The 27,838-nt window shown below is 36.8% G+C and overlaps 1 protein-coding gene across 1 annotated transcript in view; it reads left to right on the plus strand.

Annotated features, from left to right (window-relative positions):
• Positions 1–27,838, plus strand: part of IQCK (IQ motif containing K) — a 36,946-nt gene that overhangs the window by 5,365 nt on the left and 3,743 nt on the right. Inside the window, exons 5-8 of the mRNA XM_015643204.3 lie at positions 3,555–3,607; positions 3,721–3,798; positions 12,718–12,802; positions 18,100–18,211. Of these exons, the coding sequence (XP_015498690.1) occupies positions 3,555–3,607; positions 3,721–3,798; positions 12,718–12,802; positions 18,100–18,211 (328 nt within the window). The remainder of the gene's footprint in view (positions 1–3,554; positions 3,608–3,720; positions 3,799–12,717; positions 12,803–18,099; positions 18,212–27,838) is intronic.

A 27,838-nucleotide genomic window follows, 5' to 3' on the forward strand; every position in this document is an offset into this window, starting at 1 on the left:
TCATGGAATTCATGAGACAACAGGACATGAAGAAGATTAATTGTGATTAAACTAACTGAAATCATGAAGGATGAGAAAAGAATACTGAGTTTGAATTCTGGCTAGACATGGGTCATTAAAGCCTGTAAAGGGCAGTTGTATAGAATAAACCAGGGGAAGATAAATGGAAGAAGCCCTGGGAGGAAGGGAGGAATACTCAAACTGACTGCAATCAATGTTGAATGAGCCCAGGAGGAGAGAGAGGGAATGGCGAGAGAGAATGATGAGTGTGATTTTGATGAGAGGGACTAAAGGTTTTCATGTTTTGAAAGGAAATTAAGATGAATGGGAAGGAAAAGTTAAATAGGAGAGGTTTTGAGCAATTGAAATTGTGTTAAGGAAGATCAGATCCTGGGGCCAGCAGAGGAATTCAAGGAAGAACCCAGAGAAGGTGCATCTGGAGAGGAAGAATTGGACAATCACCTGGGAAAGTCAGGAAAGGGAAGTGGTTATGCTGGAAGTGGGGATTTGTGTGGGAAAGATCTTTTTTGAAAGGTGCTAAAGAGGCATAACAATTTACACATTTAATTTAAAATAGCCTCTCTTGCATTATGTGATCTGAAAAGCCGAAGCCTAGAAAAACCAGCAGCTGCTAGATATATGTGCAGACTTCAAACTGACATAAAGATGAGAAAAGTCTGCAGAAGCCTCATTTTTAAATTAGAGATGAAAGAAACCTATTAGGTTGCCCAGTGTATTTCCTCACTGTTTTTTTTTCCCCTACCATAAGTTCTCCTGTGTTTTATCCCATCTGCTGTCAAATGCCTACAGGGGAAAGACTATTTTCTTAAATCTTTTCTCTCATGAGAACTGACTAATGCATTAATTTTTCAGCATTAAACTGAACAATGTATATAAAGTGTTTTTATTAGAATAACTCTAACTTTTCTTTCTAGTTATCTATCACAGAAGGAGGAAGCTGTATCAGGCTCTGTAATGGAATATATTATATTTAAAATTATGATAGATTGGGGAAAGGGAATGGAAGGTTTCCTAATGACTTTGCCATCTTCTGATCACCAGTATAGTTTCATGATTATTACCAAGCACATCGTATTTAAACTGAAAAATGGAAAATGAATTCTGAATTTAAACAGTTTATAAACACATCTGCAGGTTAACAATGCACATTGTACAGATATTTCCTGTTTTTATCCGGATTCATGCAGCATAGGAGGAATGTGTCAAAGGCAGGTCAATTTATGTAATTTTTTCCCTTTATAAATGTTGACTGCTGTGCAACTAATGATTTAATTCACTAGCAAAATAAACTGTTTCCTGGCAAAGAAAATAAAATAAAAAAAATATTCAGCTTGATTGAATTCCTCTCTGCTAAGTTCATTGCCTCTAACAAGGATAAAACAAGATGAATTTGATTCCTTTGGTGATGGCTGTTTTGACAACCCTGTTCTGATCATTTTTTCCCATTGCAAAGGAAAAGCAATTTACTTAGATTAAATTACAACTGCTAGATTAAATTGAATTTTGTTGTCAAAGTGTAGAATTTATTCTCTGAAACAATTCCCTAAGTAATGGGACCCATTTTCATCCTGTGACTGAGAATAGCTGTACAGTGACAATCAGACTCTGCTGTTTGCTTACAGATTCTGTGCAAGTCAAGATTTGTCCATTTAACATCTGAAGTGACTCACAGAAAGCTTTGCAGTGAAGGTATTGGTCTCTTAAAGTTTAGGTGTTTGGCTTCTTGGAAGAGCATTTGGTATTGGCATAAATGTGAAAATTGCATGAGGAGCTTTGTTTCTTCCCAGCCAGGCACTTAATGGAGCCCTACCTGAACCCCAAAGCTTTGGTTGTCACAAAACAGGTCATAAAGGCATGTATGGCTCAGGATTAATAATTGTTTTATGGTGATCTCATCTTCTGTTCTGCTTTCTTTTTGCTCTCTCTCTCTTTTTTTTTTTTTTCCCCCTGTTGAAGTCAGACCGTATTTCTACCAAGGATAAAATTCCCTTGGAAAATTAAAAGCTTTCCTGGATATCCTGTAGGACTGCCCTGCAGTCCAGCACTAAACTTCACACTTGTCATCCCCCAGCTACATGACTTCCCTGTGTTCTTCCCTGGGCAGTCAGCACCTCACACAATGTTCCTCTTCCACTTCACCTGTGGCTGACCCCCAAATTATGACATATACCATGAACTGAAAGAATTAGGCTATGCAGAGCATTTTTTCCTGCCTCTCTGTTCACATCCGAGGATAATGCATAGAATAAATTCATTTTTCATGCATTAAATTTTCAATTACATGTTTATTGTATTTTCCTTAGCAAGTGATAGATGTATCTTAACTTCTTACATTTTAATCAAGACTTCAGCCTCTTTTGTGATATTAAGCAGTTTCACAAAAGCATTTGACCTGTGTGAATTGTTTTCCTAAGAAGCAATTATTACAGCTGAATCTCCTGTTTGATGGGTAAGTGTTGGGATGGGAGCTCAGCTTGCTTTTAGCTCAGTGGCTGCTGTTGTGATGAAGCACTTGGTGCCCCAGGGCTGCAGGGGCTCAGTGTCTTTTAGGGCTCACTCTGACTGTGAGCATCCAGAACACATCTCATGTCAGAGGGGTTCTCAACATGCTGGTCAAGCTCTCCTGTTATTCCAACCAGAACTCCATGTTCTATTCTCCACGTGATGGTTACTGTGGTTTGTGATAAGCAGAATGAGCACCTGTACTCATTTATACATTCAATCTGTCAAGATGGAATGTGGAGAGGAAATCCTTAAAAAAATAAGGATTTCCTAATCCATTCTGGCTTTATCAAAATTCAGGCTCTGAATGGCTGGCTGTGGTACTGGCTGCACGAGTCCCTAAGGATAACCTGCAGCAAAACATTTTGCAAAATCCTTTTTATTCATTAAGATTGAGAACTGGGAGCAAAGAGCACAAATTTTTTTTGCTGTGAAGCTCCAGGTTTTGAACTTTTTACCTGGTTCTCTATAATGTCCATGGTTGTGGACAGACAATAGCCTTCCTTTGTCTTTGCCTTCCTTTCTGGACACCCAGCAGATAATTTGGTCAGAGCAGCCATACAATGCTCTGTGTGTATTCACAATGTCTTCAGACTGGTTCCATGCAGGAGGAAACAATATCCAATCAATGTTCCTTCTGTGTTTTGGAAGAAATGAAGTATTTTGAGTATGATAATAAACTTTAAACAAAATGGCAAGGAATTTACAGCATATTTTCATGTATGAATGAGTTCTGTTAATTTCTTCACAATGGCATTGCCACTTAGAGCACCATTCAGAGATCTTTGTTCTAGATACACTGTAGCAAATATCAAGATAATTTATGTAGAATTTTCTCACTCATAGTTTGTCTTGAAATCATTCCACAAAATTTCTAAAATTTTGGCTGAACCACTGACTGTTGGCAGTATCTATAAAGAGTAGACAGAGTAATGTACTGTATATTTTATTTAATAAAAGCAGTCAATTTAGCTTAAACATAAGACCAATCCAAAGATAATAAATAATTTGAAACTATCTTCTATCTTTAGGGGAAAAGAACCAAATTTATTCCCTCTGATTTCCTAACTGAGTGGTTATACAAGTAAGTTAATCATGTTTTTTGCTACTAAATGTGTTCAGTGATTCCAAGGCACTAATTTGCAAATTGAATAGCTGAAATTTAAATTAATATGAGTTGTTTTCCTTTTTCTTTAGCAAGAATCCAAAGAGGAAAGATGAGTCATTCACAGAATTGTTTTCCATTCCTTTTGTTAAGGACTGGCTAAAGGACCAGTAAGTTATTGCAGTACTCAGAATGATCTTTTCTCCTTTTATTCTTTTGCCCCTGCTGTCCCAAAAAAGAGCCTCAATGTGTTGCAGCCCTCAAAAATGCCCTTTACTGTGTGCAACAAAGAACAATGTGATAGTTTCTAACTGGCTAGTGTATTACAAGGTATTTTGTACCAGAATTGTTCACAGATAAATTAATTTTGAATTCCTAAACATTTTAATTGTAGAATTCAGGATATTTGAATAGTCTGGTAGTGTTATGAAGATCTTTGTGCTAAGGAGTAAAGCAATGTTTTCAGTGCTGCTTCCTCCTTTGGAAATCTTTGACAGTATAGGCAACAAATTCTTCTCTAACTGTAAGCAGCTGCTTTCGAAATACCTGTAACAATCCTTGGTGTCAGGATGCATTCCTGCAGACATTTGTGACTGAGAAATGAGCACTTGATTTTGGCAGCCTCAATCATATATTCTGTGTTATTTTTGTAGAACCAAGCAGCACAATAGTTTTGAAAGAAATGCTACTGTCCTTGAGACTGCATTTACTTTAAAACAGAGCTTCTGTGTGAGAAAAGCAAAGGATTAGTCCATAGTGAGGGAATAAGAAACTAGCAGAGGTCAGATTTTAGAGAAAATTTTCAAATTGAAAACTTAACTGGGATCTGGATTGGTAATTGGTGAAAACATAGAGATTAATATCTTTGTAGATACATTTACTTTGTTGCAGGATGTATGTGGAAATTGAGCTTTTTTTGAGTTCTTGACATGTGGCACTTGGAATCTTGAGACACCAATGGAGCAAGAGGGAAGTTCCTTATCACAGGTCTGTGGATAAGCTGTCAAAAGGGTTAACTTTGATTCCCTGAGAGGTGGTCATGTGGCCAGAGTTGTGCAGGACATTTCTGCAGTATGAGACCCCTTTGGAGAATGAGCCATTTCTTCCCAACTCTGATACCTTCGGCCATCGTGCTGTCCTTCCACTGCCACTGCTGTTCAAAGCTGCCTCTGGTGGGACACATCTGCTCCATTCTGTCACACACACTTCTTGCCAACAAGATGCCCATTTAAGGCTGAGGTTTGGTGCTTTGTAAAGTGAGCATGAGCTGCAGCCTGGCTGTTGTACCCTTCTCTTTAAGCACAAAGAAGAGCCCTTGGCCAGTAAGGCAGTTTTGATACAGCGGGTTTGTGAGGATGGATGTTTGTACCAAAGGTAAAATCTCTAAGATACTTTTACAGATGTTTCTCTTGGAGGTAAAGCTGAGCAAAGCATTCTCTGTTCTTCACCCCAGCCTGCTGTAGGCACCCTAATACCACCTTGTCTGTTTGGTAGGCTGCTTGATTATTCAGGCCCTACTCTGAGTTAGGAATCACTCTGCCAAAATGTGTGAGGAGGGTTTGTAAAGCTATTTAAAACAGGTAATTTCTCCATTCTGCTTCACCTTGGAGAGTGACAAACCTGTGTATTGGCACAAACAAAGGATTAAAATGAAGGGCTCAGGGCAAGGTGAATAGAATAAATGAGCTGCTAAGATAGAGAGGTGGTGGCAGGAACTGCTTAAGCCAGCTTTGCCAACAAGAGAAATACACTGTGGAATCACAGCCTGAATGACTCATAGCTTCTGTTAGTAGTGGTGCTCCTAAATAACATAGTGACAGCTCCACAAGGACACTGGAGTGTCAGAGTCCTACTGAAGATGATACACTTCATCTTAAATGCTCTAAACCAGTAGGCTCTTAAAATAATAATTATTAAAATTATTATTAAATAACTACTTTTAGTGAGCTTATCCTAAAATTACAGATTTGAAAAATGCTGCTTCTGGAGTAAATATTATTGGAACAAAGTGAAAGGCTGCAAAATTAAATAAGAATAAAAATAAGAGAATTTATTATTATGTCCTGCATATGTCATAAATAGTTTATTATTATATCTTTCCAGCCATCAGACTTAAAATGGAATTGATTCTATGTTTTTTATTGTCATTGCCATTTCTATTTTTAAAGGAGTTTTCATTTTTTTAACAAGATTAAGAACATATAAGAGACAACATACTAAAAAGTGCTGGTCAAATTTTGATGAAAAACATCCTTATGCCAATTGTTTAGATGGGTTTATCAGTTCCGAGCAGTCTTAATGCTTAAAAAAACCCAATAAAAACCATCAAAACAAAAAAACCCCAGAGGAATTTTGGTTTTGTTCTATCCGAGATCCAGCTTTTAAAAATATATTCAATACTTGAGTATGACTTTTTTGGCTCTCCTCCAGTGCCTCCAGTTTCTTCTTTGAAGATCCTTTTTTTTTTTTTTTTAAGAATAGTCAAAGCCACATTCTTATGAGCTTCTCTTTCTGTGCAATGTGTTTCAAAATGAGATCTTGCAGCCTACTTTTCCCTAATAAGGAGACCTAAATGCTGCTTCAGTTTTCAGAATTTTAAATGCAAACCTTGTACCTTCAAAGCCTAGTTATTGTAGGTGAAGGAGCTTGTAACATTTGAATTTGTTTCCAGCTTTAGTGTAGTAATTGCTGACATCTTAGTATAGGTACCCTGTATTCCACTGAGTTCTGTGTGTTACCAGGAGTGCTGACAAAATATTACATCTCTTGGGAATCTTCAATTCCCCAAGCACGTTTCAAAAGCAACAGAAGGAGCAGCTTCAGTGCTGACTGGAAATCTCCATATCACATGCCAGACATTTCTGTTGCCTCAAAGGACAGCTGCACCTTTCAGAGGGCAGGAAAGTGGACCTTGAACACAAAACCAGCACATGTTTGTTGGGTGCTTGCTGAGATACAAACTCATGTACCTGTTCCTCCATTCGAGGCTGCTGGTAGAACCAAGGAAACAGAATTAGAGCTGTGAATGTTCTGTAATCCTATAAATATGCTAATGAGCACCACAGTTGCCTTTTGTCAGCATTTTCCAGTGGTGTTTCTGGTTGAACAGCACTGAAGCTCAGTTGCAAGTAACCAAGCTCTGTGTACTGAATCAGGGCCAGGGAAAGTCAGTGAGCTCTGATGATGCTCTGATCCCTCTGAAATTTTACTTTTCTGGCATAGATAGTCTGAGTAACATGGCAGCATCATTTCCCAACCTTCTTGAGCATATTAATGAAAGAAATATGAAGAAACCAATAAAACACTCCCTCTGCTCTGAAAAACAATGATATCATAAAAGTCTGTCATGTGAATTTTAACAATATGACAGCATTGTTCAATATAAACTTCGACCTTACATCCAATAAGAGAGAGTGGTATATGGTATATGTTAGGAACAAGCATAAGTATTTCATGGCTTTTGAAGTTCAGATAAAAAATAATTCACAGGATTTTTTTAATCTGTATTTTCTCTTATTTTATTAGAGAGATTTACTTGCTACCCAGTTCAGAAGGACATGTTTCCTGGTTTAATGTATCTGCATGTACCAAAACAAGTGTACAGACACAGAGAAAATATCTTTATCATGGCCTTACTGAAGTGGACAGCTAAGATATAAACAATTACTAAATTTGGAGTAGTGGCTTTTTGCCAAATATCTGTATACACATATATATACATTGATTATTTTTTTCTCCCTCCCCCAGATATTTTAATTGGGTGAAGTCTGCTGGTCTCAGCTGCCTTTACAGTTGATTTCATTGTCAGCTCTCAGATGGCCAATAGGGCTAATTTTGCATGGGTGACTGATTTTTTTCTTTCCATAATATGCCCAGTTTCTACAGGCTGTGCTTTCTGCACACTGCCATATTTCATTGCTGTGTGTCTAAACCAGCCATGTTTGGAGTATGCTTCATTTGCCTTGTATTTTCTTCTTTCATTTTCTTGAATAATTTGAGCTTTAAAGAACATTTTATTGTAATAAAGTCCAACAAACACATCTCCATGGATGTTATTCTGTGTGTTTCCAAGTAAAAATTGCCATTCAAGTAATGTGGCAGAATTCAAGTTAACAAATGAGAATTTTTTTTGCTTAAAAACTGTGTGTTGAAATACTGCAGAAATTTTCAGAGTAAAATATTTATATTTTGTAACAGTGCTTTTATGGGGTTGCAAGTTTTATGGCTGTGATATCTGATGCATTAAAAATGCTTTAATTTATATAAAGGTTGTCAAAATGGCAATGAGAAAACTGAACATTTATTAGTGCTTTGTGATATCTTCCTAATGTTGCTGTTGGAGCACTAAGGGGAGCTTTTCCATGTTTTCACCATACAAAGTCTGACCTAAAGTACACAAACATAGATGGAAATTTTCCTGTCGACATGAGTGGCCTTTGGAATAGATCCATGTTTGGTTTCCTTCAGTCCAGGCCCACAAACACTCTCACTGACTACATAAATATTGGTCCTACGAGAGAGAAAGCTGAGGCAATGCTTTGTGACTTCCAAAATCCGTAGCAAGTATGCAAGCACAGGAGAGCTGAGCTGGAGCATTAAAATGGACACGTCCTCCCAAGGAGAAGCAAGAAATCCACTGAAATCTTCAGACAGAACTGAAGATAAAAGATTCTTACTCTGCTGTTTTTTGGCATGTTCTCATCACAAAGACTTCTTGCTGTGCTTTCTGTAATTCCTCTGACATTCTTGTAACAAATCACCTGTTCTGCCTCAGTCTCCTGTTGGTGACATGACTCTGCCTCCCCATATAACAACTTTGTCATGTTAGTTCCACACTGTCTTGTCTTTTTATCGTGTCTTTTCTTCATTATAAATAGATAAGCAAGTATATAAATAGCTGGTATGTGTTTAACAGTTGAATGTATATTGTCACTATGGTGACTTTAATAGCACTCTCAAATGTATTTATAACATTTTTTAATTCTATTCACTATTGACAGTATAAAGGAGCTTTTATTTGGACAACATGATAGAGAAGAAGAGTTCTAGTTAGTAGGAATCACACTTTAAGATGTCTACTTGGTTGCAGTTCCTCTTTTAAGAGGTTTAAATTTGGTTTTAATTTACAATCCTTCAAAAATGTACTCTCCATATAATGCACTAAAATGTTTTATTGTATATTGTAAGGGTTTTGTTTTTCTCAAATACTAATAATATTCTAGTGCATTTAGATTGTTGTAAAAGAAAACTAGTGATTAGGAATTTATTTCTGACTATGGAATAATTGTATTAATACTGAAAATGTTATAAAGGTCTCAGTTCACACTCTATTTGACCTGTGAAAATGGTTCAGGGTACTCTTGTCAAGTGTCTATGGGAATATTTCCCTGAAAATCTGAGAGGCTCATACAGTGCCTGTGTAACATTTGATCAATATATGTAATTGATTTTAAATACCAGGCCAGATGAATCAGTACTTCAGTGTCTGATTGCTTATGAACCACCATTTTCCTGCTTTTTGGGTAAATGACCTTCATAGTATTTGTAAGCAGAGATTTTTGAGGCATTTATTTTGAATCAAAACAGTACTTTTTCATTATTGCACACTTTTGGAGATCTGGATAGGCATGTAAGAAGGAAGACAGAAAGAAGGCAGCTGTTGCTGTAGTGTTTCTAGATTCTATGAAATACTGCAAATATGAAAGATAACTACTTTGAGAAATTTCCAGGAGAGCTTTTTTTGGTTGATCAGACCTGCATCTGATTTTTTTGAGTATTTCCCAAAACAGACTTTTTCAGAATGTTTTTTAAAGAGTTATGCAGATCATCACAGTCATTTACCTGTGTGTCTTACATTTACCCTGTTCTGTGGCCTGTTCTCTTAGATTATGATTTTTTCAGTGACTCTGTCATTGCCTGTGTTCCTACATGATCTAAATATTCAAGAACAATAACCATCACAGTCAAACTATGGCTGTGGTACTGAAACTCAGGAGTCTCTTCATCCTTTTCATTAGGGTAGCTTCAGTATTTGTAGAGAAGATCTTTCTAAAAGCAGAGAGAAACCCAGGCCCTCCTGTGACTGCACCTGGAGATTCCTCTCTCACACCACCAGCCCCAGGCAGTGCTGCTCTCTGCAGGCACCTGGCTCTAAGGCTGCTGCTTAAATGGGGGGGTTGTCTGCTACTGTTTGGGAACAGATTGGAACAGGGAGACCCATTACAAAACCTTGAATTATATATTCTGAAAAAAATTTTGATTGAATTTTTTCTTATGTTTTGTTTCCAAGGAAGAAATCAGGCCTATTTGTAAGACAGATTGGGAATATGAAGACAGAGTTTCTGACAGGGCATTACTGTGTGGAAATACTGCCAGAATTCAGTGCCCATCACTGTGACTATGAACCCCCAGAGATTTTGTCTATTTTGGAGACAAGATAATGGAGAGACATTTTTCCTCCCTCTTTCAGAATTCATTGAGAACCCCATCTTCTGTCCATGAGGAAATCAGATACATGTCTTCATTAAGAACCTTTTTCAATGCCTTCTACATTTATTTAATGCAAGTCTGTTTTATATCTTCAGGGTGTGAAATTCCACTTGCATAATGTCATATAAGTAGTGAATATCTCACAGACTCAAGATCTGTACAAGTTTGCTCAGAAAGCAAGAAGTGTGTTTCTGGAATTTAACTTCGCTCAGTGTCTGCTTTATGCAGATTTGGTAAAATAAAATACTTAAGAAAAAAAAAATTATGCTCTTTTACAGGTGCAACTTATGTTAAACAGTAAATGTATATGTAAATAGATATCACTGTTTCATATGTGGGCTTTTAAGATCATGCATAATCAAGGACTAAATAAGCAGAATGTAGTTATAGTGTACATTGTGCTGTCAGTTTGCATCTTGGAGGCATACAGCTGTCTTCTGCCCAAATGACAGACTCCTCTTGCCCTCATTCACTGCTGAGGGGTGATTGCCTCTGCTCAGATACTATTTTTATTTGACCTGCAGACAATTGTGTATATTCTCCATTTATACCCTTAGACCAAACTGGAGCTGGCATGACTTCTGGTCTTTAAAGCTGTGCCATTGAAAGGATTGGTATCTGCCAGTGAGTGTCATACTAAAAATTAAATCCCAGTTTTGCTTGATTTTTTTTTAATATTACTTTCTCAGTTTTAGTGTTGGATTATAAACTAGATGTTTTTATTATTTGAAAATGAAAGCAAAGAAATGCTAGAGTTGACCTTGCAGGCTAGGAGAAATCTCAAGTTGTTCTTTGGAGATGTACTTATTCTTAGAGGAAGTTCAGTGTCTTTGATATAACTGCTGTAAAATATGTAGGTCTTCCTGTGATTTTTCCCTAAGTTTTGGTTTTCAGAAAGCTCTAAAATAGAACAGAGGATGAAAGCCTATCAGGGAAATAAGCACAGTCCAACTTCAGATTTTTAAGTCTGATTATAAGAAGCTGTTATCTCAGGAAGCCTTGCTTGTCCAGCATTTGTGATTTCCCCTGAGCAGGAGAAATGCTAATTAATGTTCACAGATCTAAGATGGTTTAGCTCAACAGAGAGACTGCTTTTTATTTTTGCCTTATTTCGACTTTTCCAAACAGACCAAGGTTTTACTTCACATTAAAATAAATGTAGGCCAAAACCCAGCTGACATGATGGTGAGACCAATTTAGCTGAGTACACAGACTAAAACGGTGGAGTCACTGTAGCATTAGATAAGAGGTAAGGCTGTGCTCTAAGTTGAAATGCTCCTGCAGTGGAGACAAGCCCTAAGAGAAAGACATCAGAGAGCATAGGAAGCTTACTAGGGCAGAGACTAATATGAATGAAATTAAGTGAAAGGAAAATGTAAGCTGTCAAGCCTCCTAGCTTGGGCTGTAATATGCCATAAATAAATTTCCAAAAGAAATTGCAGCATTTTAACCAGAAAATGTAAGACTGCATAAATAAATAGCTTGTTATTGATGGGCTTTGCAGTGTATGTGTCTTTATAAAATAAATACTATAGATCATGTTTCTGCATGGGCTGCATGTGTCTGTGGGTGGGTGCTGCATCCAAATTCATCATGGTGTGTTCTTCCAAGTCAGGGCTGTGTTCAGTCTGTTCCCCATGCAGGGAGAGTGGCTCTTGGCAGCTGTGCCAAGGCTTCTCTTTAGAACTGGTATTTTCATCAGCTGCAGTGTTATTACCCTATAGTTCACTGGCTGCAAATTACATTTCTTATAAAAGACAGTATAGAAACAAATTTGGTTTTATCCTTTCCAATGGATGATTTTTTTTTGGTCATTGTGTCTGGAAATTAAATTAACACCCATAGAAAATGGCTTTTGGGAAGCAAGGTTTGATATAGTCATGTGAGATTTTGCTGGTGATGGCTGAATTTAATTACTAGCTTGTTCCCATTAAAATTGGTAGCAACAGAATCACCAAATGTGCTTTCAAATTACCATATATTTTGGCTGAAAATGGTTGAGTTCACAAATGTATTACATTCTTTTAACACCAAAAGAAAGTGTATACGGTATCAAAAGTAAAATCTCAGCATTTCAAGAACTTGTTTAGACATTTCTAAAGATGGATTCATGCTATGCAGATATGATAATCATTATTTTTCAGCATGTTTTAATTTAAAGTGACACCATCATGTAAATGAATGTACTAAGATACGTTTATATGCTGTGTATTTCATGTAATAAACATTTACATCATAAGTCTGTTCATTGTTGCACACACACTAAAACCTTCCCTGCTTTACAAATAGCAGAGTGCTTCCCTTGCCTGCCTCAAACCTTATCATAATAGAGGGAGTTTGAAATACATGTAGAATAAGGAAGATGACTGTGCTTGATGTACCATTTGTATATTATTGTTTTAAGAAGGAATTTTTGTAGTGCATATAACAATATATTTGTAAAGGAGATATTCTTTGTACATTTTGTTTTCAGAGCAGTAAGAAATTGTGTCTTTCAGGCTCCTAAACAACATTTCTCTTTTTGATAAAATATACTGTTAGGGAAGAAAGTGTTATACATTTATAGGCTGTCTGTTTAAAAAAAATATATTTTTTTTAAGTCCTAGACCACCAACTCCTCTATCTCTGCTTATATCAGAAGAAGAAGCAAGCATACTAATTCAGTCCTTCTGGAGAGGTTATCGGGTAAGAGTAATCTATAATTATTTTGCTTGATGTTGAAAACTGTAGGACTGTGAAGGCCCCGGGGAAAATCCTTACATAAATTTTAAGTAGGGGATACTATAAATAGCTGCTGAGACCCCTATGGTTCATTGGCTTTGGATGTTGCTCTGCCTTATGCCTAGTGACTACAGTTTTTTCACAGGCATTTATGCTGATGTAATCTCACTGTTTTCCTCAACAACAAAAAATCCACAGAAATTCGATTTTCCAAAGTACAATTAACACTGAACGATTTTCTTTCTTTAATTGAAAGTTGCTTTGGGTAGTTCTCGAGGATGGAGTGTGACTTTGTTTCATGCAGGGATATGTGAGTGAACGTGGGGATGCATGAGGATTGGTGAGGTCTCTTGAGAAATAAATGCACACAGAAAGAAAGGACAAGGAATTGAGACCAAGAATGAGACAGGAGATTTATGAGTGGCATGGAGGCTGTTATTCAAGGAAAAGGAAAACAAAATGACAAGCAGATGTTGTAAGGCATACTAGTAACACAGCATTAGTGCCATTCCCTGTTTAAGGGGGAAAAGCAAGGTGCATAAAATAAATGCAAAGAAAATTGTCTAGTGCTATTATTTTGGAGAGTAACAGCCATGCTAACCTTAGGATACTAAATCAATTAATTTGAAAATCCTAAAAAAGTTTAAAATAAAAAAATATATTTTTAAAAAGCTCTAATACCATCACACTTCAGGAAGAAATGGACTTGAAATTCAGGTGACTTTGGTAATGAAGAAATGTCTTTGACTTCCTTTATCAGAACTTAAGCTTCTAAGTAGCTTCCAGCAATTTTGTTGTGATGGACAGTGAGATATCTCAGGATGTCAGGTGCTCTTTAAATAACAATCAGTATAAAACACTCTTTCTTAAGTTCTCTACTATTTTTAACAAGCATGAATATATAAATGGCTTCTATAATGTTCTGTGCAGCCAAATATGATGAAATACCTTGAAACATTCTTCTTGGCTGATGGATTTTTGCGACTCTTTCTGCTTGTTTGTTTTCCTTTATTTTTCTTTTTTTAAGCAGAGGCAGCATTGACACTAACATTAATTAGCACTGACAGTATCCCTGCAGGCATCCTTACAGTGGAGGCAACCATTATCCAATAACAGTTATGTTTGCTGAACACTGCAAGGTTGCTCAGATATCTTCTGCTTCTCTGAAAGCTTGTGAAGGGCACAATTCTTCCTTGTATAGATGAACTTCAGGATTTTCACACTGGTATTTATCATTCTAAACCAATTCTCAGAAATGAGAGAGAAAGTCTAGCTATAAAAGATAAAAAATTATTCAGGCTATAAAATTAGGTACTAATGTTTTACCTTATTTGAGGTGAAAGAATATGGGGTTTTAAAAATTAAAAATTGCAATCAGAATATAAAATAAAAATCATTAGTAAAAAATTACTACATTGGGCAATGTGTTATCCTTGGGCTTGCAGATTAAGAGAACACTAAGCTTAAATGGGATTTCATCACATTAATGATAAGTATGTTGTGAAAAATTACCAAAGAATTCAGCTTATTAGCTTTTAAAATAAATAGCTCTGTCAGCTAATGCTGATTTAATAGCTGATAATAACTGAATACCTACAAATAATGCCTTTTTGCATCCTCAAGATATTATTGTGTCAAAATTTGAAATTATTTTCTGAAGATTTTTATTAAACTTTGTTTTATAATTCAGAGGCTTTAGAACTTTGAAATCCTGCTTTTGAAATAAAATTTACGCAGTGTGATAATAGTGGATAATTAAACATGAGCACACAGATACATGACACTGGGATGCAGAGACAGGGTACTTCATCCTTGGTCTTCTAAGCATCTTCTATGGACTCAGACCATTTTAGAGGTATTTTGTTGACCATATTGATTTAGGCAGTAGAGTTTATCTAGTTATAGAACTGACTGAGCATCATGTCTTCTCTTGATACTTCACTTGTTTCTGCTACCTCCAGCTGTCTGAGCATGCCAGTATCAGAAACACATGGCAAAAAATGCAAAAATGGATCAAACAGTAAAGGTTTTTCTGTGTAAAGAGGGGGAAAAAGCTATAGATACAGAATCATGAGAACTCTGATAATAAAGCATGATCAAAACAGTAAACTCATCCTTATCTGCAGCACCTTGAGAGTAACGCTTGTTTAATTGTTGTCGTAATAATTAATGGCTGCCATCAACCAAGTCCTTGCTACAATCTTTCATACAAAGACATTGATGGGCACTCTGACAATTATTTCAAGTTTAATCAAGAATTGAATTCCAGAGCAAATAGCAGTGGAAAATACAACTGATGATTTCTCTGAGGAGATCACAGAAAGGAAGACATCTTCTTGAGAGGGCTCTTTGAGGGCCAGGGGGAGCACTCAAGTAAGACTTGAGACAGCTCTGTCATCAGAATTCTTTCTTTTCCCTTTCCACCATCCTTTTTTATTGAGGTTCCATTCATCTGTCACGGGCCAAGGCAGTATTCAGCTAGGTGTCAATTTTCTAGGCACTTTTCCAACAAAAAATGATACATTTCTTCACCCCTCTACTGCAGAGTCTTTGCTTAGTGCCTTTTTTTTTTAATGGGGGCTTTTTAGTCTTGAAAATTTGCATAACTATTCTCGACTAACAAAAATTTTTCATTAATAGAATTTCCTCTGATGTCTGTGGGTGAACCTTTAAGTACCTTATCTGTTGTATATGTTCTCACCCAGCACTGAAAGCATGGGGTTTTTGACTAAATCTTGTAGTATCTTAGAGTTCAAATTAGACAGTATTTGTAAATACTCAGTGTTATTTTATATACATCTTTTGAGCAAAAGTTGAAGATAAAAATGCTTCAATTTTGCTTTGTAGCTTGCAAAGTGTAGTTGTGCTTTTGCTATCACAGTTTATATTGCTTTCCAGCAAGCTGTGGCTACCAGCAAAGGCTTAAACCCAGAAGGTCACACAAATATTCACTGTTATTTACATCAAGTGTAGGAGTGAACTTTGCCTTCAAAGCTAAGACCCCTCCAGGGCTTCAGGCAGTTCTGGTCTGCAGGAGAGACAGGTCAGTTGTTTGGACAAGATTCTTGACTCTCTTTATTTGCCTGGAGATTTTGCTGCTAAGTCATGGCTTTTTCATCATGCTAGCGTTGCACTCTGGTTTCAAAACAAAAGATCTTTCTAAGGAAGTATCAGTGTGCTAAACTACATTATATCTATGCTGAACTATAATCTATTAAGCATATTTGGAACTTTTAAAATGTATTTTGTTACATGTCTGTCACCTGTATTACTGGAGGTGGCATATCTGTGTAATTTTTTCCTTCTTTTTGGCCATTTTTCTAAAAAGACACTTTGTTCTGGGAGCTCATTTTACTGCTTGGATTTAATGCTGACTGACTTTGGAGTATTTGAGAATCTGACTCTGTCTTTATCTCAGAACTCTGTATTTCACTGTGAATTTCACTACACTACCACTGCTTTATTTGCTTAGGGAGACTATACAGAATCTGATATAATTGCCTTTAATCTTTTAACTGTTAAGAGTTATTGTTTTTATTTTCAATATACAGAGAAAACTGTGGCCCTGTCATGAGCCCAAGTACAGGGTCACTGAGCAAAAGTCTTGGCTGTTTTTATTGATCGAGTAACCTTGTATTGTATTTCTGCTCTGCCAGTGCACTGTCTGAAACATAGCAAGTTATCTTCTCCTAAGTGGATTGAAGAGTGCTATGGGAGTTCAGCTACTGTTTATTGCATTCTTAGCTGCAGCACAGAGGAGGAATCCTGTGAGGAAAGGATAGTTTTGATAAATAATTTATACTGTTTTCTTTAAGGTTTAGGGGTTTTTATAACTAGTGGAAAACTAAGTCATGCTCTTTTGCTCTGTATGTGTCTCGGCAAAGTGGGAGAAAAGCAGAGTGTAATGGAGAAGAGCATATAATAAAGTTCAAGTCATAGAGCAAACTCTTCACCATATCCTGTAAGAATACAATAAGGACAATTTTATTTAGAAATTTTCTAGGGAACTAAGTGGTTATCTTCCTGCAAGCAAAAATGTGTCCAGGAGAAACTGAGCTTATTGCTGCTTGTTTCTACCATGTTGTTCTATTTCAGACTGAATTACCAGGACACTGAATCTTTGAATCATGGAGTGGTTTGGGTTGGAAGGAACCTTACAGATCATCCAGTTCCAACCCTGCTGCCATGGGCAATGACACCTTCCATGAGACCAGGTTGCTCAGAGTCCATCAAACCTGGCCTTGAACACTGCCAGGGATGGGGCAGCCACAGCTTCTCTAAATGTAGTCCTGAAACATAATGACATTTTTATATGTAACATTTAGGGAAAAAAAAAAACCCAGACCACAGAAACTGCATTTTAAAAATAATTCTATTACAATTTGACTCTGACTCTAAGAGAATAATCACCAGTGTCTGAGGTAATGCTGGCATGTCCCTTTCCACTGTTCAGGACAGTATCTCGTGCCCATAATGGGCAACACACTGCTAATTAATCAAATCCTGCTTACAAGTGTAAGCAGCAAAGTGGTAAAAGCTGTTGATGAACAGCTAGTTCACTTCTATGTTAGTAGGAACGACACCAGTATAAAAATTATAGATACAATACTAGAAAAATTCAACTTACATCTAAATGAAATCAAGGCCTTTGACTGTTGTAATTTTGTGGAAGCAGAATTATGCCTTTCATGGGGTAACTGGCTGACAAAGAATAGATATCATGTAATGCAGTCCAATTATTTCAAATAACAGATTAATGGCTCTCCTGTTGTGTGGGTGGGATTGCCAGTCAGCCTATTTGCAGCTGATGGCAGGTGTGAATCAGGTTGATGGAATAAATTTTCTTCTGCATGACCCTTCATGCTCCTCTTCTGCTCTATTATTTTGGTCAGTGGGTTGGTTTTATAGTGCTATGCTTTTCTAAAGGCACTAATACCCTTCAGCAAAAGGCTTTAAATTTTAATTAATTTAAAGAATTAGCATCTCACTGCAATGTCATTCTCAGGAGTCCTTGGTAAGCAAAGTGACCACCTAATAGACATATTTATATTTTCAACTGGATTTGTCAATAGTGTGGATTTCATTTCTGTGTAAGCTGAAAACTGTAAACCTCTGTGACTTTGCTTTTACCTCAGGCCCAGCAAAGAGGATGGCTGTCACATATTTGCCCAGCCACAGCCTTGTGAAAAAACTTATATTCTCATCCTGGGTTACACAAAAGTATATAATAATAGTTTTCTTTTCTGATTCCCCTTCCACAGGTTCGTTGTGATAGTGAAATACAAGAGCTACGTCAGTGGCAAAAGAAGCTGAGACAGGAGAGACACATTACTGAGGTAGTGAAAAAATTCTGGATTAAACAGGAAGCCAAAGGCAAGTGCATTAAATTGTGGGGTTGGTTGGCTTGTTTTTACACTGTGTTGAATTTTTATACTTTGAGTTGTATTAAAAAATAGGCCACACAGTAGGACACTAATCCTAAGAGAGAAGGTAATTCTGGTGGAAATGCTTGGCTGTTTCTTTACAGTTAATACTTCTTCTACTTGAGTTGCCTGTGCAGCTGAAAGTGGCAATGAAAAATACAATATACAATTCAATAATTTCAGGAAACTATGAAAATTTGCTGGCACAGTGTTTTCTAGGCAGGATTAGACACCTACCAGCTACTCATCACATAAGGCTGATTTTTACCAGATGGGTTGTAGTACAGTTTTTCTAAACTGTCACATTTCTATCCGGTTAATATTCTATTGGCACTTTCCTGTAGTTATTTACAGCAGAACAGATCTAAAAAAGCAAAAAAAACAAAAAAACCCCAAACAAACCCAAACAGCCTAAAAAATTGCCAAGGGAAATAAGGCCAGATTGCTTCAAGAACTGACACTGTCATATGCTATTTTTTTTTCCCTATTTGTGGACAGGAGAGTGATAATTTTTGGTGATAAGAGTTCGTTACAAAGGCTGTGTAGATTCTCCAAACATGTATTTATATTTATGTTGCAGTTTTAATCTATGAAATATCAGGTTTTATTTAGCAATCCTTGAAACTGCCTAAGGGATATTTTATAGCTGAAAATAATTAATTCAGAGGAAGAAAATTATACATCACAACTGGGGAAAACTGTGTTTATATGTGTGTGTGTATATATGGGGTGTTCATATGCAGTAAGGGAAGTAGAATTCTTGGTTTTAGTAGCTTAGACCTAGAAGATTAAATCATGTAGTAACAGTGCACAAAAATGATGAAAAGATAAAATCAGTGAGACATTAAGTTGTCTTCTAGCAGATTTGACTGACATATAAAGAAAATTTTGGCACAGCAACCAAAATTTTCTTCAAGTGGGATTTCATAGCCTTTCTACTATAGTTTATTATGAGCTGACTTGGTAAAAATGTGTAGGCATTTTTTCTTTTTGAAAGAAAACACAGATATATCTGGATTTAAGTATCTGAAAACAGTGAACTCTAATTTCCTTTCATAAAATTATCCTCGTTATAAATTTAAAATATAAAAGATGAATTTTTCTCTTTGTAATACCTAGTTAATTCTGTCAGTGTTAATTGTTGGAGAATTGCATTCCTGGAGGTAATGACAGAGGTTGACCTTGCAGGTTTGCTAATGCCTTTTAAGTGATTACAATTTAATGTTTGTGCCGTAGACTCTGTTTACAACTTGTTAATATTTTTATCGTCTCATCAAGGCATGTTTTTTCACTCATTCCATTGTCCATGGTACCAGTAAGAGATGCATGTTTCCCACTTCCAAGAAACAAACCTATATATTCACAATACAGCAATGTGAAAAAGGATGAATATGATTTTAGATGATTACACAGTCATAGCTTGCAGTCTTCATGCATATAAAATCTTAAAGGTGAAAATTACAAGTTCATTTTCAGAGGACAAGTGAACCCATTCTCAAAATGCTGCAGTGAAGACAAATAGGGGTAAGGGTGGACTGTGTCATTTGACAGTTGAATTGATTAAAACTCCTGTGTCTGAAGAAATTTAATCTTTCTATATTTAAGTTGTTTTGGAGACTTACGTAGTGATAAGACTTCCTTTGCCAATTGTTTCAAAAGGAAAAACAAATTTCCTTTTAATCACTCTCACAGAGCTTTCCTGTCATCAAATAATTTATTTTAGGACTGCAGAACACACAGCTGTTTCACCACTTCAAAGAAAGTTGCAAAATTGCCCCTTTTCAATTTTTTTCCTTAAACCAATATAAGTTTATACTGCTTATATCACATCATCTTTCAATATTATCACAGTGTTTCTGTAATTTCTTAACTGAGCTCTGCTAAGTTAAGAGTATCCACACATCAAATAGCCTTGGGGCCCAGACAGATGGCTATTTGGAAACAGCTGTACAAGTTTGAGAAGTTACTGTCCAGGGGTTTTCATTATCAATATCAGCTGTGATGCCATAATTCATCTTGTTAGTGCTCCAGCTGCTCTTTTTTCTGCTGTTATTCTCCTGCTGTTTATTGGTGTCGTTAAACCCTATTGCATTGTAAAGTCAGCAGGGTTAGTTTAACTGCTTTTACCAGTGGTTCCATCCAACCCAGCTGACTTCGTGCTGAAGTGGATTGTGAACACCCACACAGTAATGAATGGCATAACTCAACTACTTTTTAACCTTGTCTTTCTAAGCATTTGTTTCAACCAAATTAATTAATTTGGTTAATTCAATTAATCCCCTTTAATTAAACCACTGAACTCTTTGCATCGAGCAGACAAAGGATTTATTGTTACTAAAAACTCAGATATCACAAATAAAGCATTAAGATTCATGGTCAAAGGGAAAAAGAATAACATTTTTAAGTAGATACAGCATTTTATTGTGAAATTAACCACATTAGGAAATATAATAAAGGATCTCTTTAATTTGTATATGGCTGTTTATTAGATGCTGTAAACAGTGTTGAATCTAACTGTAGGGGATGAATGGTGAGCTGCCAAATAGCTTTTAGAAAATGATGACTCGAGCAGTAATGTGATTCTATTGACACTACTAGAAAGATCAGCATACCTTCCACGGAAATATCAGCCAAAGCCTCAGTTAATGTGAGCTAACAGGCAGAGTCTGCTTTCTTGGGATTTTCAGCACAATGAAACCTTATTGCAAGGGTATGTTCTAGGTAAAAACATAATTTTATGAAATGGTGTTTGTAGACGATACTCAAAAAAAAAAAGATAGTAAGAAGACATTAGAATTGTAAACTCGTTGTAATTAACAAATCCAAAAAGTAATTCTTCATTTATTTTTCGTGTTTCAGAAAGTGCGTTAAGCCACGTCCGTTAGTTTTGAAACAAACAGTTGAGTTTTCATTAGAACTAGAGCAGAATGAAACACTTGTGGCGGGTGTTTTGTTTCTGCAGTGGAGCCCAGGAGCCTGGTTTAGAAGGGGAGATGCAGCCCCGTTCCGAAGGCAGCGCTGTGCCCCCGAGGCCGCTGCCATTCCCCGCTCCCTGCCAGCGGCGCTGCCGGCTGCCTTCGGCACGGTCCTCGGCTCTGCTCCGCCGCCCTCGGCAGGCTTTTCTGCTGGATCAGCCTGCCAGGCTCAGCCGGCAGTGACACCCTTTCCACCCACAGCAAGGGCTGCGGGCAGCACACAGCCCGGGGAGGAGAGGGCCGTGAGGGCCGCTCGCTGTGAGGCGAGCCCGGGGAGCTGCGGGCCCGGCCCCACAGCACGGCCAGCTCTCCCACTCCTCACCGTGAAACCCTTCCGTCCTCTCTCAGACCGGCTTTTATACCCTTTACTATTAGTTCTGCAAAGTGCTCTAGGATAGAAAGTGTGAAAACTGCATGAAAATCACTTTATGCATTAATAGCACCTTGCAGGACTGTTGACCTCTTTTAATGCATATGCTGGCAAAATTTCTTTCTGAGTGCGAAGAAAAAAGTGTGTTTCTTTCAGCATATATCCAGGATCATAAAGCTGCAGCATTCTTGGCTGACATTTTATTTGCTATACTGCTCCACTGCTGTGTAAAATTACATTCCACAAAATGAACTATATTTAAGGTATGACAGTCTTTACTCTGAACAATTTCAGACTGAAAATGTAGAGATAAGCATAACACTTAAGACTCAGTTTAGTGGCTCACAGCTTTAGACTTGAAGGGAGAAAGAATTTTCTCTAGTATAGCACAGCTGATGGGATAAATTTGTTCCAGAATTTTTTACAGAATTAAAAAATCGTTTGCTTTCTACAGAAAATGCAGTTAATTAAAACTCAACCTCCAGAGAATGTGAGTGAACAGCAGATTGTGCTTCTGAGCACTGTTTTGTGCAGATTTAGTACTGATGGGACAGCACTGGAAAGGAAAAAGTGTCTGTCCTACAGTGCAAGGAATTTGTAAAGTATTTAAACTTTTTAATGAAAATACCAAAATCTTGGTTCATCACTTCTGTGACCAAAACACTCTGCTGACACTCTGTTGCAATGGTTACTTCTCTGCTGTTGGAAAGACCAATGCTGTTCTTACACAAACAGCATTTTCAGCTATGCTGTCCTAAGTGAATTTTTTCGTGTTCTTCTTATCTGCAAAAAAAAATTTGTAACATTTTAGTTTTGAAAATCAGTGTTTTTAGGGAAAATAGTAAAATAAATAAATAGTCCTGAGTTTATGGCAATACCTATTGTGACCCTGTTAGCTGGCAGGTCTTATAAATCAACCATAGCCTGGGCTATGCAAGGCACTTGAGTAACAGAGAAAGCACAGTGTGTGGAAAATGTAGTTAAATCAAAATAAGACAGAAAGTAATCTTCACAGCAGGTGAGGAGGGTGATTTCCAGATACAGGAGGGAATATTCTTTTACATTCCATTCAATTTTCAAGCTGTATTTTTCCTTTGGCAGTAAAAGTCATTACTTACCTATCTGGAGAGATTTGAAAAATACTTCTTTCGTGGAAACAATCTTTTCCCTTGGGAAGATGCATCCAGCAATACTCTGTAGAACTCAAAATGGAGGTGTTCTGGAAAATCCTTGCAAATATGAGTGAGAGGAAAGGGAGAACAGGCTGCATATTTGTGGTGCTAGAGCAGGAACAGATGCATAGTGTCAAGAAGCAAAGAAATGCAGTTACTCCTTATACAGCTGTGATGTCTCCACCTGAATGATGAGGAAGGATTCAAAAGCTTAATATCAAGTTAAGCTGAACAGGGGAAGTCTAGTCTGCATACTTTTGAAGGATGCAATCATATCACATCAAAGCAGAATTAATGGGAGAAGAGAAAAATGCTAAATTCAGAAAAAATGGCTACACTGTGAAACTTCTTTAAATTCATTCCATAAACATCCTTATTATTGGGGGCCATAAATGAAGTTACAACCACATGCATGTTTGTAGGACTGAGTTGTTTCCCAAAGGAAATATTGAAGAGAGGATATCTTTGTAAATGGGAAATCTTACACTAGGCTTAAGAAAATATTTAAAATTACTGCAGGTAATTTTAATGTTGGATTAGGAAAAGGCATAGTCTGAATAGCTAATGGATTTCTTAAAAACTGCATCTCTGTGGTTTATTTAGGAAAATTCAGCCCTGTAAAATACAAGGAATTAGTTTTATGTGAGAGTTTCTTTTTTCCCCCCACCACTTTCACCAAGGGTGGTTGAAATAATTGAGGAAGATTTTAAACAAAATAATTGTTTCTAATTTCATCTCCTTTTACTGCAGCTGTAATTCTTTAATTAATCTCATAGTGGAATTCTTTTAAGTGATGACCTCCTCATATTCTAAGGTTTTTCACTTTTAATCTGTTATATAAAAAATTAGATACACACACATATATTAAGATCTTATATGTTGAATGTATTTTTTCTAATAATTTCAAACCAAGCTTTATAAACAGGTTAAAAGTGGAAGGTTCCTTGCTGTCACTAGGACACTGCACTTAAAATAATTTCACTCTACCTATTTCTAAAAACATGATTGTATTTACAGGTATTTGGTTTTTCTTTCTGAAAACAAAAGTGCTGCAGTCAAAATAGGGGCAAATATATGATTACTTTTGATTCAAAAGCACATCTATAAAATTTGACTTACATAGAAGAAGACATTAAAATTTCTATTTTTTTTTAAGAAAAAAAGAAAAGAAAATTAAAGAACAAAGCAGTACCAAAGGCCGAGTATGTGCTGGTGGTTTTCATCAAGCCTAATTCAAAATGCTTGAGATGTTTCTGAAAGTTTAATCTTGGCACTAACAGCTGAGAATGTAGTGATAAAAGTCATAAGACTCACGACACAGAATCCAATTTATTGGTCCACACCCTGGACTCAGACATCTTTGAAAATTTATAAAGATTACAGTAACATTTAATTTCTGAAACTACATTGAGAATGTTTGAAAAAATAAAAAGGAAAGATGATCATTTAGATAAACTACAGCATGTGATCTTCTGAACTGTGCTTATACAGGCACAGCAGCGGGCCTGTGAGCACAAGTCTGAACTAATCCTCCAGTACCAAAGCTGTATATTCACTCATCACTCTGCAGTTGTTAATAATCATTTGTAATGGAAAAAAAAAGGACAATTGCAATTTGGTGATTTTTCTGTAATTATATAAACACCTTCTTTTTTGGTTTTTCTTTTTTTTATTAAGGAGAGAAATTCTTCATGGGTTCTGCAATCTCCTTTGTTTCCTTTTTCTGCTTTTAACCTTAAAAGTGAAAAACATTGGAACATCTTTATTAAAAATGCTGCTGGTGTCTTCTGTAAGCCATTTAGATAAGCAAACCCCAAATTTCTATTTATAACTCTGGGATGTGTTAGAAGCCTGGAGAAAAGGCTGTCACCAACTGAAAAAGAAAGTGTCCAAATAGTCCTGCAGCAAAACTAGATTTGAGACTCTTGGTTAAAAAAAAAAGGAGGGGGAAGTGGGGCAGGGAAAGGAAGACCACAAGGTGTTAGTGGAGTGTTAAAATACAACTCAGAGAACACAAAGAAGTGGGTGACAGATTGCAGAACACGGGAGCTGCTTGCCCTGACTCCCTTGAAACCCTCCCTGTGGCATCAGTCACCTGGATGTCTTTTCTGACATAACAGTCTGCTTTCTTACCTGATGCTTTGTTTTAGTCTGCACAAGAGTTTAAATTTGGTAACTTAACAGAACCTATCACATTTTTGCAAATTGGAATAATGTCAGAACTAAAAGGGGCTAATGGGTATAAATGCAGTTTTCATGAAGCTGCCCAGCAAATCTGGAATTCTGGGTTTCTGCCTGTAAATCCCCAAATGCTTTTAGCTGAGGACCTGCCACTCATGAATGATTTCTATTTCTGGTCAGTTCTTTCTGTTTCCATCATTCTCTTTTTCTACCTTGACTATTTATATTGAAAAGTACCTCATTAATCAGATGCTTTGGAAATGTGCTGGTTGCCTTCATTCTGGATTTTCTTCTCCATTCAGGATTGTGTTCCATAAACTGTTGTGTTTCTGTGGCTGTCTCTTCATAAATATCAGGTCATTGAATGATTTGGAGGACAATTGGATAATTGTAAGCAATAGTCTCCAGTACATCTAATTCTCTGAAGTTTTTTCTCTTCTGAGGTGTTCATGTCAGTTGCTCATCTACTCTAATACTTGTATCTTCCCATATTTCTCTTCTTTTTGTGCACCTTGAATTGTAAAAACGCCATTCAAATATATTCTAATGAATTCTGAGTCTTCCTGTCAAAATCAGAAGAAAGCAATGGTGCATTGCAGAAACAAATTCTGCTGGAGATCTTTCAGCCCTTATTTCCCATATGCATCGCTGAATGTTGGTGTTTGGAAGTCTCCTGTATGTCAGCTCTGGCTTTGCTAATCTGATCCTAAGTGAATTAAAAAATGCCCTGAAACTTTTTGTCCTCTACAGTCATGAAGGCTAGACTAAGCATTTGACAAACTCTGTTCCTGATTTGGAGAATTAGGTTTGTCCTGTCCCTTTTAAAAATACATTTTGCAGAAGCCTCTTCTGCTGAGTGATCCTCTAACAGTTCCATTTCAGATTAATGACTTGCAGGAGTGTCTGTGGGTATCATTTCCATTTTATCACTTCTTTGGTTAATATATCTGTATTCAGTAGATCATTTTTCTATCACTAATGACTGAATATTTCCTGAAGTGAAAGGTTTCACTAATAATTGTATACAGGCAGCCTTCCAATAGTAAGAGGCTAAAACTATAAATGCTTTAGAAAAAAACTGTCTCTTTAAAAGTCAGGTCTTATTTCGGCAAGATTGCTGGTGGCTCCAATTTCATGTTCAGGCTTCTTTGGCATTTCATTGGGAGGCTAGGGTGAAACTCATTTCTATATATATATATTACTCTAAGCCCCTGCTAATAAGTTATTCCAATAGATTTTCTTTAATGGATTTTCATCTTCTTGTAGTCTGAGTCTATAATAGTTTTCATTACTGTTTTCAATTGTTTAAATTGCTAAATGTAGTTCTTAGAGTTTTGTGAAGAAGTGCACTCAATAAAGAGTGGGAGCATAAACCTTTCCTAAGCTACTGTCACAAGCCAGTTGTATTAAACAGTAGTACACAAAGTAGGTCATAGTTTATTCACTGTTATGCTGAAACAACCAAGTGTCAAACCAGAACACCAGTCCTGGACATTAAGATGAGGGGAAATTATGTCTTCCACCCAAATTAGATAAGGATGTTTGAACTTAATGCTTCTATAAATAGGACAAAAGCTCCAAGTTTTGCAGATTTTTGAATTTTCCCTTCCCAGGAGCTAATGAACAGTAAATCCAGATACATTCCAGTGCTCCCTTTAGCCATCATCTGTGCCTCAGCATTGCAGCACAGACATCATAAACTATGTCAAATGAGCTGCATTCCCAAGAAACGTGGCAGACCAAGTAGTAGTTGACTTTATTGTAGTAGGAGTAGCAGGTCAAAAATAGCAGTTAACAGTTGTGCTCCTCCAGAACACCCCCACTTCACCTCCAAAGAAATTAATCACAGTCCTCACTAGTGCTTATTATTGCAGTAGAGGCTATAGTGTCCTATGGTTTAGAACGTGCATGTGACTAAAGCATAGTTTAACCAGGTTTTCTTACTATGAAAAAAAAAGAGTAAGGAGTAAAAAGACTGAAACATAGTCCTAAAAATTTAAACTGTTCTGATAGGAGAAACCATATGACCTGTTCAGGTAGAAAGACCAGTACTAGAAGAAATAAGTGAGATGTGAGATTTTATTTTTTCGTAACTTACACTGTTTCAGCACTTAAGGGCCTCAGTTCCTCTGTGTCTCAGGACTTCAAAGAGAAGCTGATGTTTTAGAAGAATATGAAATACTGATCATGCTGCCAAGGAGCATGATTGTTAATTCTAATATTGTACCTCCTTAAATTAGACATTCTCTGTAGATAGTTTTCATACAATCAGTTACACAAACATCTTGGGATTTAAAGTGCTTGCAATTTTCCTGAGTCCAGCTTTCTGTGAGAACACTTTTCTTGGTATTGCCTGCACAGTTGCAATCCCCACTGTGTAAATGGCATCCTGGGCCAGTTTGTTCTGCCCAGTTATGTCCATATGCCTTTCCCCAGCATGCAGGAAATCTCAGCAGAGAAAAGGGAACGGTTTCATTACAGCAGAATCACAGCTGTGATTCCCACAGTGGTGGGAGCTGGCCCTGCGTAACTGCACACAGTGACACGGAGAAATGGAACAGGAATGGTGCTGCTTAAGTTCAGATTTAATACTTTATTAAATGCAACTGAAAACTGAAATGGGTTTATCCCTCTGTTGAAAGAATGATAGGACTTCTAGACTTCTAGGACTGAAATAACTAAAATTCAGCATAAGGAATGGCACAGTTGTAAGCCAGGCTGTTCATGTTGACATTTACACTGTTCATTGCTTTAGATAAGTGTTGCCTGAAAAAAACCACCTGGATTATCAGGTGGTGTAAGTTGTTCTAAACATCTTCCTTAGGCATTTAAAAATATTTTAATCAAGCTAGTTCAGTTTGAGGTGTCACAGTCTGAAA

This window comes from Parus major, chromosome 14 (assembly GCF_001522545.3).
Source record: "Parus major isolate Abel chromosome 14, Parus_major1.1, whole genome shotgun sequence".
NCBI classification, from domain to species: domain Eukaryota; kingdom Metazoa; phylum Chordata; class Aves; order Passeriformes; family Paridae; genus Parus; species Parus major.